At 34.2% G+C, this 14,485-nt stretch overlaps 1 protein-coding gene across 1 annotated transcript in view; it reads left to right on the top strand.

Annotated features, from left to right (window-relative positions):
* Positions 1-3,677: 3,677 nt before the first annotated feature.
* CCT7 (chaperonin containing TCP1 subunit 7) overlaps positions 3,678-14,485 on the top strand; it is a 140,494-nt gene continuing 129,686 nt past the window's right edge. Inside the window, exon 1 of the mRNA XM_088256227.1 lies at positions 3,678-3,686. Within this exon, the coding sequence (XP_088112353.1) occupies positions 3,685-3,686 (2 nt within the window). The 5' untranslated portion in view covers positions 3,678-3,684. The remainder of the gene's footprint in view (positions 3,687-14,485) is intronic.

Below are 14,485 nucleotides of genomic sequence, written 5' to 3'. Positions count from 1 at the left end.
TTAATTATGTCATATGTTGTAAATGAGTTATTTTTTGGTCGTATGGCTGCGATCGAAAAATTGCTCTAAATAATTATTTAAAGAAAAATTTAAGATATCTTTGGAGTTGGCAACTTTTCACTGTAAGCCGACGATGTTTTCTTCATATCCTGATATATTTCATACTGTATTTTTTTTTAAGTAGGCAGAGTGAACTGTGGTTGAATTCATGTATTGTTACATTGAAGATATTCATAATCAAATACATTTAAAAATGAATAACATTTGTCCGCCTCCGGAGTGTAATGGTCAGCACACTTGGCTACCGTTCTGGAGGTCCCGGGTTCGATTCCCAAGGGGGGTAAAATAAAAATAAGTGATTTTTTCACTGTCATATTTATTCAATATTACCCTGGACTGGTACCTGAAGCGGAGGGCTGATCACCCTTCCTTCATGTGTAAACGATCAAGATAACACTGCGTTTATATGACACAGTGCCCTATGCACCATTGGGGTGCGGATAAGGGTTTTATTATTATTATTATTAACATTAAATACGAAACTATCAAAAAATTCCGGCGAGGTAAATTTTCTACCAAGATTTCGAAAAAAATGTGTCTTTTCAAAGTAATCATTCTAAAACATCGTAGAAAGTAAAGGTCATACAATTTCACCTAGCGAATTCAGCCGCAATACATTTTGCATCAAAATTTGTATTTGAAATGAATTTTGAACAGCGTCCAAATTTGGACATTTTTAAAAATAATTTACTTTAAAAATTGACTAGACAAACTTCAAAATTCAAATACAACTAAAATACTCAAATATTCTCTGCATTTCGGTCATATGGCCTCTGCGACTATTTGAGCCGAAGATCAATAAAACGTAAATATTTGTGCTCTTGCCTTGTCGGGGGTGTAGTGCCTCGTACCCAATGGTGCATAGGGCACTGCATTGGCCGGATGCAGCGTTATATTTGTTGGCAATTTTATTTCAAAATAAGGTATTTAAAAAATGCCAGTTTAAGTCATGAAATATCACGTTAGACTCGTGAATTTTTGCGTTTTTTGGGAGGTTTTCGGTTATACGTTAAATACGTATAATCGGGACTCATTTGCTTGTCGATCGCGGTAAATTGAGAGCGGTGTATACGAAAAAACGCAAGGATTCACGATGGAATTAATTTTATATGTAAGAATACAAAATTATCGTAAAAGTTTTGTCTATATGTCATTAGTGTAGCAGCATTCTTCATGAGCGTATTTCCACAATGTATAGTACTTTTGTAAGCAGAAGGATATATGGTAGATGTTCCAATGGTCTTTGTAGGCTTTTGTAGGCAAGACCATGTATGGTAGATGTTCCAATGGTGATATATGGAAAGGGTGTAAGGCTGAGATGAGCACTATCCAGCAAACTAAGGAAGGCCGCTTGGGATGGTTTGGGAAGGATGAGAGTAGACTGGATGCAGTCGGGATGCCATCTCTCAGTGCGGCAAGACCATGTATGGTAGATGTTCCAATGGTGATATAAGGAAGGGTGCAAGGCTGAGATGAGCACTATCCAGCAAACTAAGGAAGGCGGCTTGGGATGGTTTGGGAAGGATGAGAGTAGACTGGATGCAGTCGGGATGCCATTTTTCAGTGCGGCAAGACCATGTATGGTAGATGTTCCAATGGTGATATAAGGAAAGGGTGCAAGGCTGAGATGAGCACTATCCAGCAAACTAAGGAAGGCGGCTTGGGATGGTTTGGGAAGGATGAGAGTAGACTGGATGCAGTCGGGATGCCATCTCTCAGTGCGGCAAGACCATGTATGGTAGATGTTCCAATGGTGATATAAGGAAAGGGTGCAAGGCTGAGATGAGCACTATCCAGCAAACTAAGGAAAGCGGGTCGGGATGGTTTGGGAAGCATGAGAGTAGACTGGATGCAGTCGGGATGCCATTTTTCAGTGCGGCAAGACCATGTATGGTAGATGTTCCAATGGTGATATAAGGAAAGGGTGCAAGGCTGAGATGAGCACTATCCAGCAAACTAAGGAAGGCGGCTTGGGATGGTTTGGGAAGGATGAGAGTAGACTGGATGCAGTCGGGATGCCATCTCTCAGTGCGGCAAGACCATGTATGGTAGATGTTCCAATGATGATATAAGGAAAGGGTGCAAGGCTGAGATGAGCACTATCCAGCAAACTAAGGAAGGCGGCTTGGGATGGTTTGGGAAGGATGAGAGTAGACTGGATGCCGTCGGGATGCCATCTCTCAGTGCGGCAAGACCATGTATGGTAGATGTTTCAATGGTGATATAAGGAAAGGGTGCAAGGCTGAGATGAGCACTATCCAGCAAACTAAGGAAGGCGGCTTGGGATGGTTTGGGAAGGATGAGAGTAGACTGGATTCAGTCGGAATGCCATCTCTCAGTGCGGCAAGACCATGTATGGTAGATGTTCCAACGGTGATATAAGGAAAGGGTGCAAGACTGAGATGAGCACTATCCAGCAAACTAAGGAAGGCGGCTTGGGATGGTTTGGGCATGCCCAAACCAATGAGTGAGGAGAGAACGGTTAAACAAATGTCGCTAGAAGAGAAAAACTTGGCACGATCAAGTACTTAAATAGTTGCATAGGTCAGGAGTCAGAATAATCGGAGGGTATGTATGAGGAAAGTGTGCATATGGAAAAGGTGACTCATGATTGCAAAGACATGGGCGTTCTATCCTCTCTGCCTACTCCTGCGGGGTAGGGGTATATGATGGGACAAGAGGACTAGCATAGCTTATTGAAACTGCTGACAAAATCATACAGAATGAAGTTTCGTACTTAGTTATAGAAAATCGCCAGTGAAGAATGCCACTACAAGGAAAAAATACAACTCTCCTTACTGTTTATGCTTTACAATACAACTCTCTATATTGTATAATACAACTCTCTACACTGTTTATACTAAATAATACAACTCTCCAAACTATTTATACTAACCAATGCAACTCTCTATATTATATAATACAACTCTCTAAACAGTTTATACTAAATAATACAAATCTCTATATTATATAATGCAACTCTCGTTACTATTTATACTAAACAATACAACTCTCTATACTATTTTTTCTAAACACTACAACTCTCTATACCAGGGATTTGGGGTGATCGATTTAAGAAGGGATTGAAATACTCTATACTATGCTATCAACTCTCTTTAGTATAAAATACAATTGCATTCTATAGTATAAAGAATTGATTTGCATAGCATAGAGAGTTGTATTATATATTATAGAGAGTTATATATGTTTTATCCTGTACAAAACAACTCTCCATACTATGTAAAACAACTCTCTACACTTTATAATAAACTCCCTATGCTATCAATACAACTCTCTTTATAATATAATAAAATTGGATTATATAGAGTTGTTTTGTATAGCATAGAGTTGTATTTTATGAAATAGAGAGTTGTATATGCTTTATCCTTTACAAAAAACTCTCTATACTATTTTAAAATACAACGAAATTTCTGAAATGTCGTATAGACTTTACTTTATCGAAATTTTAAAGCATTGAGAAATTTCTAGAATTTAGAATTTATACATAATCGACCAATACCATGCAAGGCAGTAGGATTAAAAATGTATATTTTACAAATAATCTACACATTTTAGTTTTTAATATTAAATATATATCAATATATAATCTTAAAATATATTAAAATATAAATAATATGTATTTACCAACAAAAATATATCTACATACTATATAAAATAGAATGATTTCATATATTAAAATAGGCTAATATTTCTACATTTAAGTAAAAGAGTATTGATATTTCAGCAACCAATTTTTAATTATGATAAAAATTATATTTAAGTATGTAAAATGCCATCACACGTTTCGTTCCTGCCTGGATTTTAATTTTTTTATTATTTAAAACCAAAAGCATGGAATAACTAACTTTAAAGTCACTTTAAACATGAAAAGGCCCCTTTTTATTAGAGGTTATGTTAAATGTCAAAATGTAAACTTGCTACAATAAATTGTGAAATTACATTTACCAACGCCATTGAATAATTAACTTTAAAAGTCACTTTGAACATGAAAAGGCCCTTATTTGACTAGAGGTTACGTCAAATTTCAAAATGTAAACTTGCTGCAATAAATTGTGAAATTACATTTACCAACGCCATTGAATAATTAACTTTAAAAGTCACTTTGAACATGAAAAGGCCCTTATTTGACTAGAGGTTACGTTAAATTTCAAAATGTAAACTTGCTGCAATAAATTGTGAAATAACATTTACCAACGCCATTGAATAATTAACTTTAAAAGTCACTTTAAACATGAAAAGGCCCCTTTTTATTAGAGGTTATGTTAAATGTCAAAATGTAAACTTGCTACAATAAATTGTGAAATTACATTTACCAAAACCATGACAAACTAACTTTAAAAGTCATTTTAAATATGAAAAGGCCCTTATTTTATTAGAGGTTATGTTAAATGTCAAAATTTATGGTTATAACTTGCTACAATGAATTGTGAAATTACATTGTAACCCTTTGATGCAGATGAATCCAGCTCGTTGGACCTAAAAAATGGAATAAATATATTTTAAAGTCACTTTAAACATGAAAAGGCCCTTATTTTATTAGAGGTTATGTTAAATGTCAAAATGTATGGTTATAACTTGCTACAATGAATTGTGAAATTACATTTACCCAAACCATGGAACAACTAACTTTTAAAGTCACTTTAAACCTGAAAAGGCCCTTATTTTCTAAGAACTAGAGAACATGATGATTTTATTTGGAATAGAGTCGTTTACAAGGGCTGAAGACCGGCCAATGAAAATATGCGTGTGTATGTTTTGAAGACCTCGATTTTAGGATCGATTCTCGAGAATTTTTTCTCGAATTTGAGAGCTTATGAGACACTTATGATCTCATTTTTGAGAACTATGATAATATTTTTGATGCGATTTTTTTTATCATAATTAAATTTGTTTGTGTTACTTTATAGTATTAATAATAATTCTTGTCCGCCTCCGTAGTGTAATGGTCAGCACGCTCGGCTACCGTTCCGGAGGTCCCGGGTTCGATTCCCAAGGGGGGTAAAAATAAATATAAGTAATTTTTTCACAGTAATATTTATTCAATATTACCATGGACTGGTACCTGAAGCGGAGGGCTGATCACCTTTCCTTCATGTGTAAAACGATCATGATAACACTGCGTTTATAAGACACAGTGCCCTATGCACCATTGGGGTGCGGATAGGGGTTTTATTATTATTAATAATAATAATTTTACATTACAAAGAGAATTGCTAAACAAATCAGTAATACATAACTTCTGGCCCCCTGTATATATAAAAAAAATGTATATATCATTTAAGATAAAAGTGTTTTAAGAATATGTTTAGAATGTGTATTTAATCAAATGTTTCTCTTGCGTCTCGCTCGCACTCGCGCTGTTTTATACGCGAAAGAATGAGACAAAAAATATATTAAGAGCATCAGCTGCCATCTGTGGACGAGTAGCCAAACTAAATGCTTCTCGTTATGAAATACATATTGTAATATAGTAATAAGTAAATATTATTGTATGGAATACGAATTAACAGTATTTAAATGAATATTTAGTTTCACCCTAGTTAAGTAGACTATATTCGTAGATGCACAGTAACTAAACATTCGTCAGGCGGACTACGCAATAAAAAACGTGAAAATTATCAAATTTATTTAAAAAAAAACTGGTTACATGGCACTTAAGTATGGTTTATTACGAATAAGAGACATTTAACAATATATCACTTTTCCGCAAACAAAGCCTGGCGGGTGCGGTGTGCAGGGAAGTAAGTGCACTTGACTTTTTCCCAGAAGGGCGTCGTCGCGTGGACGAATGTTTAGTTATCTAGGGTTAAGATTGAATTATTGAGTTTTCTTTGATTTTTTTTTGTTGGAAGATTTTTTTGGTCCATGGCTCCAAATGTGTGACTCGCTATCATGCCATCTTCCATATGAGTTTAGATCTCTGTTGTAGTAGCCATCCTGTTTATAGCTGAAGGGCCATTAGCTCTAAGCTTAAAAACTATCACTAGCTCCAGAGGGCGCTAACAAATAATCACTAGCTCCAAAGCCTCTCTTTTAAAACTATAACTAGCTCTAAAGGGGCTCTAACAAACCATCACTAGATCCAGAGGGGCGCTAACAGATCATCACTAACTCCAAAGCCTCTCTTTTAAACTATAACTAGCTCTAAAGGGGCTCTAACAAACCATCATTAGATTCAGAGGGGCGCTAACAGATCATCACTAACTCCAAAGCCTCTCTTTTAAGCTATAACTAGCTCTAAAGGGGCTCTAACAAACCATCATTAGATTCAGAGGGGCGCTAACAGATCATCACTAACTCCAAAGCCTCTCTTTTAAACTATAACTAGCTTTAAAGGGGCATCTTCAAACCATAACTATCGCTAGAAGGGCACAACAAATCATCACTGCTCCAAAGCCTCTCTTTTAAACTACAACTAGCACTAAAGGGGCTCTAACAAACCATCATTAGATTCAGAGGGGCGCTAACAGATCATCACTAACTCCAAAGCCTCTCTTTTAAAACTATAACTAGCTCTAAAGGGGCTCTAACAAACCATCACGAGATCCAAAGGGGCGCTAATAAATCATCACTAGCTCCAAAGCCTCTCTTTTAAACTATAACTAGCTTTAAAGGGGCAACTTCAAACCATTACTATCGCTTAAGGGGCACGAAAAATCATCACTAGCTCCAAAGCATCTCTTTTAAACTATAACTAGCTCTAAAGGGGCACTTTCAAACCATTACTATCGCTAGAGGGGCACTAATAAATCATCACTAGCTCCAAAGCCTCTCTTTTAAACTACAACTAGCACTAAAGGGGCTCTAACAAACCATCACTAGATCCAGAGGGGCGCTAACAGATCATCACTAGCTCCAAAGCCTCTCTTTTAAACTTTAACTAGCTTTAAAGGGGCACTTTTAACCATCACTAGCTTCAGAGGGGCGCTAATAAACCATTACTAGCTCCAAGGGGGCGATGGACCAAAAAAGTACTAACCCAACACATTTTTCTTTCATCATTTTTCTACTTTATATATGATTTATAAATATTAATAACCGTATTCTAATTGAATTGAAATATTATGACGTTATGGTCGATAAGTGTTTGAGTTCAAACTATATGTATTTAAAAAATATATGGTATGTAAAAAAAATCAAGCTGGATTGGGATCTCAATGTTCATAGTTGTATTATTATATTAAATTATATTCAAATTGTCATATATATCTTGCTATGCTTACGTAAAAAAATATTGTCAGCTTGCTACTATATATATATATATATATATATATATATATATATATATATATATATATATATATATATATATATATATGCAAGGTTGAAAATAATGACGTATTTAAAATTATTGGCATTAACATATCGTAGACATGCAGGAGAAAGTGACCAACTAACGAAACGTAAAATGTTCCGGGGGGCCATTTATGTCACATTTGCTTGCCATTTTTGCCAAGTCTACACCTAGTTATTTGGCTAACGCCTCTGACGTCACGAAAAGTCTAACCTGACAAGGTATTTCTCCCTCGGGGCATTATTTATCTCGGTCATCCTGACAAGCTAGCTCCGCGGGAATACCGCATCCGATGTACGATTGTTTTCTCCACATTTCATCATGCCTAACTGTAAAAATTTTCCATTTTTTTTTCTCCATACTTGTCAATATATTATACCTGTTAAGTTTAAAATCCTTTGGGATTTTTTCAGGGCAATATTAAGCTAGTAAGATATCAAATAGTCAATGATTACGTTCTTGTAAAAAAAATGCACTTGGTCACTTTCTCTTGTATGACTACGATATAAATGTTCCTTGTTTCTGCTTCTTAATGTCTAGTCATTAATTGTCTATGATACTTTGTAGTAGAATGTCTATGGCTTCGTGAGAGGAATTATCGCAAATGGCTGATCGACAATTGATAGATGTTTCGTTCAAATTTCAATAATGCTTTGAAAAATAAGAATATTCGTAACAGAACGAAATCGGTTGCGATCAATCAAATTTCTGGCAAATTTCAGCCTTTTAAATTTCAGGCGAAATATTTCCTGTGTTTTTGCAGTCTCACGTATATTAAAGTGGATAACAGAAAATAATGATTGTGTCGAATTGTGGTCCCGTGGTTAGTGTCGCCGACTCTAAAGTTTGAGTTTCTCTAGATACTGGTCACGTATCACCTTGCCTTCGTGTAGTAACGATCAAGATAACACTGCGTCAATACGATACAGTCATACGGTGCATCATTGGGAGTGAAAAATGATTAAAAACTAAGCAGGAAAGAAATATTAGTGATTGTCCTGAAGAAGAGACTGTGAATTTCAGTATTCATATACCAGTATAAATTTTGCTAACTTGAATGAAACTAAATTAATTGTTGATAATATTGCGATATTCCACTAATACATTGCTCATTTGCTGCAACGACACGTGACATAATCAGCATCATTCGGAAGAGACGTTTCCGTAATAGGAAATACGTCATCCGCCCTCGTAGCGCAGTGCCTAGCGCGTTTGGCTACCGTGCTGGAGGTGCCGCGGTCAATTCCCAGAGGGGTCGAATTGATACTGTCACTTTAGCGTTTCGTACTCAAAACGCAATAAAGGTAACGATAATGTTACTATTGCGTTTCGTAAAACGCAAAAGTGGTATATATATACACTGTGGTGTTTCGATACTCCCATTTTTGGGCTTTTTACATAAAAACCCAAATTTGGTAATGATAACGTCATATCTGCGTTTTGCACCTAAATCAAAATATAAGTAATATTAATGTTACTTTTGCATTCAGTAAAACGCCAAAGCGGTATTGAAATGTAACTTTCGTGTTTTGCACTTAAAACGCAAATATGGTATTAATGCCGTCATTTTTGTGTTTGGACAGTTTTACTTAAAAACGCTAAAGCGATAAAGATAATGTTACATTCGGGTTTCGTACTTTGAACTTAAAAGTGATATTGATAATGTAATATCCGTGTTTCGTAATTAAAACGCAAAAGGGTCAATGGTTATGTCACTTTTGCGTTTTGTACTAAAAAACGCAAAAATGGTATAGATAATGTCACTTTTGCGTTTTGTACTAAGACGCAAAATTGGTAATGATAATGTCACTTTTGCGATTCGTTCTTAAAACGCCATTTTGTATCATAGTTACGTCTTCGTTGCAACAGATAAGCGATGTTATATATCATGTAATTTTGTAAGATTTATTTGAAATGTTTTAATATTCTGCGTTTTAATCACAGAGGGCGCAACTGTCATCCTTATACCAACAGTATGAAAAAGGCGCTTTTAAGCGTTTCCCGCAAACAATGTGCTAAATGACTTGTCTTTATTTAAGTAAAATTAACATCTCAATCAAGTTACACATTGCTTCGATGAAAAAATTTAAAATGTCAAGTGACAGACGCCGTCAAGAAGCATGCTGTCCGCCATGAGTGATATTTAGTATTGAAACACGTGTATTAATGCTACGTAGTGTCAAATTTCAACCAGTGAATAACGTTAGGAGAACCAAGTAACCTTGACGCGCACACACACACACATATATATATATATATATATATATATATATATATATATATATATATATATATATATATATATATATATATATATATATATATATATATATATATATATATTCGGTCCTCTATACCAGGGCTGTCCAAACAAGGTAGCCGAACCAAACCAAAGAACTAAATAAAATGGATGGTCACAGAAACAAATACAACTGTCTGACAAATCGCTCACTCCTTTCAAGAACGTCATAAATCAAAATTAGCCAATTTTCAGAATACCCAGAAAATGTACTATATTCCAGCAAAAGAAGCATATTTTTAACTTAATGTTTACTCGCTACAGGGCAGAAAGTGTTGTTTTTGCATTTTGAAGAAAAGGGATTGTTTAATTATTTTTCTTAAATAAACTAAATATTTTTCAAATGGAGAAAAAACCTTCAGGTTTTACGTAAAAAGATCTGTTGCACAGTAAAAAGTTCAATAAAAGGCTTGATATTTATTTTTAATATATGGTATTATATTTTTAAACTTTAAAAACGTTCTACTGAAAAATCAAGTTTTTTGATTTATGACGTTCTTGAAAGGAGTGAGCGAAATGTCAAAACGCAAAGGAATGCACAGTTTGGAAATTCCCCTAGCAATAATAAAAGAAAACTTAATGCCATATATAGAAATATTTCATTCTTTATTAGGCATGCTTCTTCTTTTGCTTAGTGAAAATATACAAAACATGTGTTGGACCAATAGCCACTTATGGGATTGAGGCAAGAGCAGATACTTCCAGAACAAAATCTCGACTTGGTACCTCCGAGATGAAGACTCTCCGATCCATAACCGGAAACACATTGCGAGACCGAGTAAGGAATACCGACATCCGGAGCATGTGTAAGACGGAGGATATCGTGAGGTGGGGACGACAACGAAGGCGATACTGGAATGAACATATAAACAGAATGTCAGAAGACAGACTTCCACGTATCGCTCTTCAAGGTAACCCTGAAGGACGCAGACCACCAGGCAGACCTCCGAAAAGATGGAAAGACAGCTGGGAGTCGACATCCCAAGAGCTACATGCGGCACAAACAGATCCCTAGGATCTACAAAAAGAAGAAGAAGAGCTTAGTGTTGACCTTGTGGCCTGTTTTTAAGAGGGATTAGTCTCCTGCGATGTGGGTTCCCAGCTGTCAATCCATCTCTTTGGTGGTCTACCTTGAGTTGGCCGTGCAGTGCAATGTGGGGGAGTCTGGATGGTTCCATTCTCCTCGCACGCGCATACCATTGTCTCCTTCGTTGCTTTCCCCACCTAACGACATCTTCCATCTCGCATATTTCCCTGATCCTGGCGTTCCCTATTCCATCTCGTGGACTCTTGCCAGATATGCTCCATAGAGTCTTCATTTTCTTACACTCTGAGCGAGTTTTTTGTGCCAACAGTGTCCGCTCTACTTTAGATCCCATGCGTCATGATGGGTCGCACACAAATTTTGCAAATTTTAAAGACAAAATAAATTTTGCAAAAAGAAAATTATCATATTTGGACAGCCCTGGTCTAATCAACATGTCGGGGTCACCTACTTTGCAATCAACAGACAAGGGCCGACGTGTGAGTCGTGAAATTATGTTATATGTATTAAAAAATGGCTAAGCATTTCTTTTTAAATTAAATATTGAAAAACAATACACAAATTTTGTGTGTGTTATTCGTGTATCAAATTGTTTTTCATTTCACACAAATTGAGCTCATATATCACCAATAACAATTTGTACCAAGAAAGCAATTGTTTACCTGAATGTACAACAAACTGTCCTAAGTCACAAACAAGGCGTTTTGAGGTGTGTTGAATGTATCAACTTGTTCTAGTTACACATGAATTACAATGAAATTTCACCAAGAACATTCAATATCTACCAAGAAGTCGATGTAACTTTGTGTAAAATGAAAAACAATGCAATACCTAAGTATTACTTGTTTATTATGTTAAGAAAATGTGTTGAATGTTCTAGTTTTACATAAAATGGAATGAAATTTCACCAAGAATATTCATTGTCTACCAAGATTTGTGTGAAATTGACTAACAAAGCGAAAATTCACTTTTTTTGTTTATTATATTAAAAAGGTATGTTGAACGTTTCAACTTGTTCTAGTTTTACATAAAATGGAATGAAATTTCACCAAGAATATTCATTGTCTACCAAGATTTGTGTGAAATTGAATAACAAAGCGATAATTCACTTTTATTTGTTTATTATATTATGTAAGTGTGTTGAATGTATCAACTTGTTCTAATTTCACACAAAATATAAGGAAATTTCACGAAGAATATTCATTGTCTACCAAGATTTGTGTGAAATTGAATAACAAAGCGATAATTCACTTTTATTTGTTTATTATATGAAAAAGGTATGTTGAACGTATCAACTTGTTCTAATTTTACATAAAATGAAATGAAATTTCACCAAGAATATACATTGTCTACCAAGATTTGTGTGAAATTGAATAACAAAGCGATAATTCACTTTTATTTGTTTATTATATTATGTAAGTGTGTTGAATGTATCAACTTGTTCTAATTTCACACAAATTATAAGGAAAATTCACCAAGAATATTCATTGTCTACCAAGATTTGTGTGAAATTGAATAACAAAGCGATACTTCACTTTTATTTGTTTATTATATTAAGTAAGTGTGTTGAATGTCTCAACTTGTTCTAATTTCACACAAATTATAAGGAAATTTCACCAAGAATATTCATTGTCTACCAAGATTTGTGTGAAATTGAATAACAAAGCAATAATTCACTTTTATTTGTTTATTATATTATGTAAGTGTGTTGAATGTATCAACTTGTTCTAATTTCACACAAATTATAAGGAAAATTCACCAAGAATATTCATTGTCTACCAAGATTTGTCTGAAATTGAATAACAAAGCGATAATTCACTTTTATTTGTTTATTATATTATGTAAGTGTGTTGAATGTATCAACTTGTTCTAATTTCACACAAATTATAAGGAAATTTCACCAAGAATATTCATTGTCTACCAAGATTTGTGTGAAATTGAATAACAAAGCGATACTTTGCTCTTATTTGTTTATTATATTTTTAAAAAAGTATGTTGAATGTATTAACTTGTTCTAATTTCACACAAAATATAATGAAATTTCACCAAGAACATTCATTTGTAATTGTATATCAACTAATATTGAAAATACTGTATTATCGGGACAGGTTTACTGATAATAGCTGCTGGGAGGATGTAAAACTAGTGTCACGGCCTGTGTTTAATATAGAAAGCTGTGGATGGCATGATTCTACTGTAATATGATGAATTATTATAAAGAATAGTAATAATATATGGTGTGTAATATACTAACATGTCTTGTATTTGAAAAAAAAAACTATATTTATTGATGTTATTTTGAAATGGTGCAAATAAACATATATGTAGGTATATGAAAAATGGCTTTTATTACACTAATCTAATACTTTCTTTTATTGCACTAATCTTAAAATGCTTTTTATTGCACTAATCTCAAACTATCATTTATTGCACTAATCTAAAATGCTTTTTATTATGTATGTTTATCTAAAAATGCCTTTTATTACACTAACTTAAAACTGTCTTTTATATTTGTACACTAACCTACAACTGTTTTTCATTGCACTAGTCTAAAAATGCCTTTTATTACACTTATCCAAAAATTTGTCCGCCTCCGTAGTGTAATGGTCAGCACGCTCGGCTACCGTTCTGGAGGTCCCGGGTTCGATTCCCAGGGGGGGGTCAAATAAATACAAGTGATTTTTTCACACTAATATTTATTCAATATTACCCTGGACTGGTACCTGAAGCGGAAGGCTGATCACCTTTCCTTCGTGTGTTGACGATCAAGATAACACTGTGTTTATAATGCAGTGCCCTATGCACCATTGGGGTGCGGAAAAGGGTTTGAATGAAAAAATGAAAATCTTAAAATGCTTTTTATTGCACTAATCTCATACTATCATTTATTAAACTAATCTAAAAATGCTTTTTATTATGTATGTTTATCTAAAAATGCCTTTTATTACACTAACTTAAAACTGTCTTTTATATTTGTACACTAACCTACAACTGTTTTTCATTGCACTAGTCTAAAAATGCCTTTTATTACACTTATCCAAAAATTTGTCCGCCTCCGTAGTGTAATGGTCAGCACGCTCGGCTACCGTTCTGGAGGTCCCGGGTTCGATTCCCAGGGGGGGGGTCAAATAAATAGAAGTGATTTTTTCACACTAATATTTATTCAATATTACCCTGGACTGGTACCTGAAGCGGAAGGCTGATCACCTTTCCTTCGTGTGTTGACGATCAAGATAACACTGTGTTTATAATGCAGTGCCCTATGCACCATTGGGGTGCGGAAAAGGGTTTGAATGAAAAAATGAAAATCTTAAAATGCTTTTTATTGCACTAATCTCATACTATCATTTATTGCACTAATCTAAAAATGCTTTTTATTATGTATGTTTATCTAAAAATGCCTTTTATTACACTAATTTACAACTGTCTTTTATATTATGTACACTAACCTACAACTGTTTTTCATTGCACTAATCTAAAAATGCCTTTTATTGCACTTATCCGAAAATACCTTTTATCACACTAATTTAAAACTGTATTTTATTACACTAATCTTAAAATGCCTTTTGTTACACGAATCTAAAACTAGTTTTTATTATACTAATCTAAATGCCTTTTATAACACTAATATAAAACTGGTTTTTATTATACTAATCTAAATGCCTTTTATAACACTAATATAAAACTTGTTTTTATTATACTAATCTAAATGCCTTTTTTATAATACTAATATAAAACTGGTTTTTTATTATACTAATCTAAATAC

This window comes from Brachycentrus maculatus, unplaced genomic scaffold, assembly GCF_059751285.1.
Source record: "Brachycentrus maculatus isolate JH-2025_06_01 unplaced genomic scaffold, ASM5975128v1 h1tg000059l, whole genome shotgun sequence".
NCBI lineage: Eukaryota > Metazoa > Arthropoda > Insecta > Trichoptera > Brachycentridae > Brachycentrus > Brachycentrus maculatus.
This window is presented reverse-complemented; position numbering and strand designations above follow the sequence as displayed.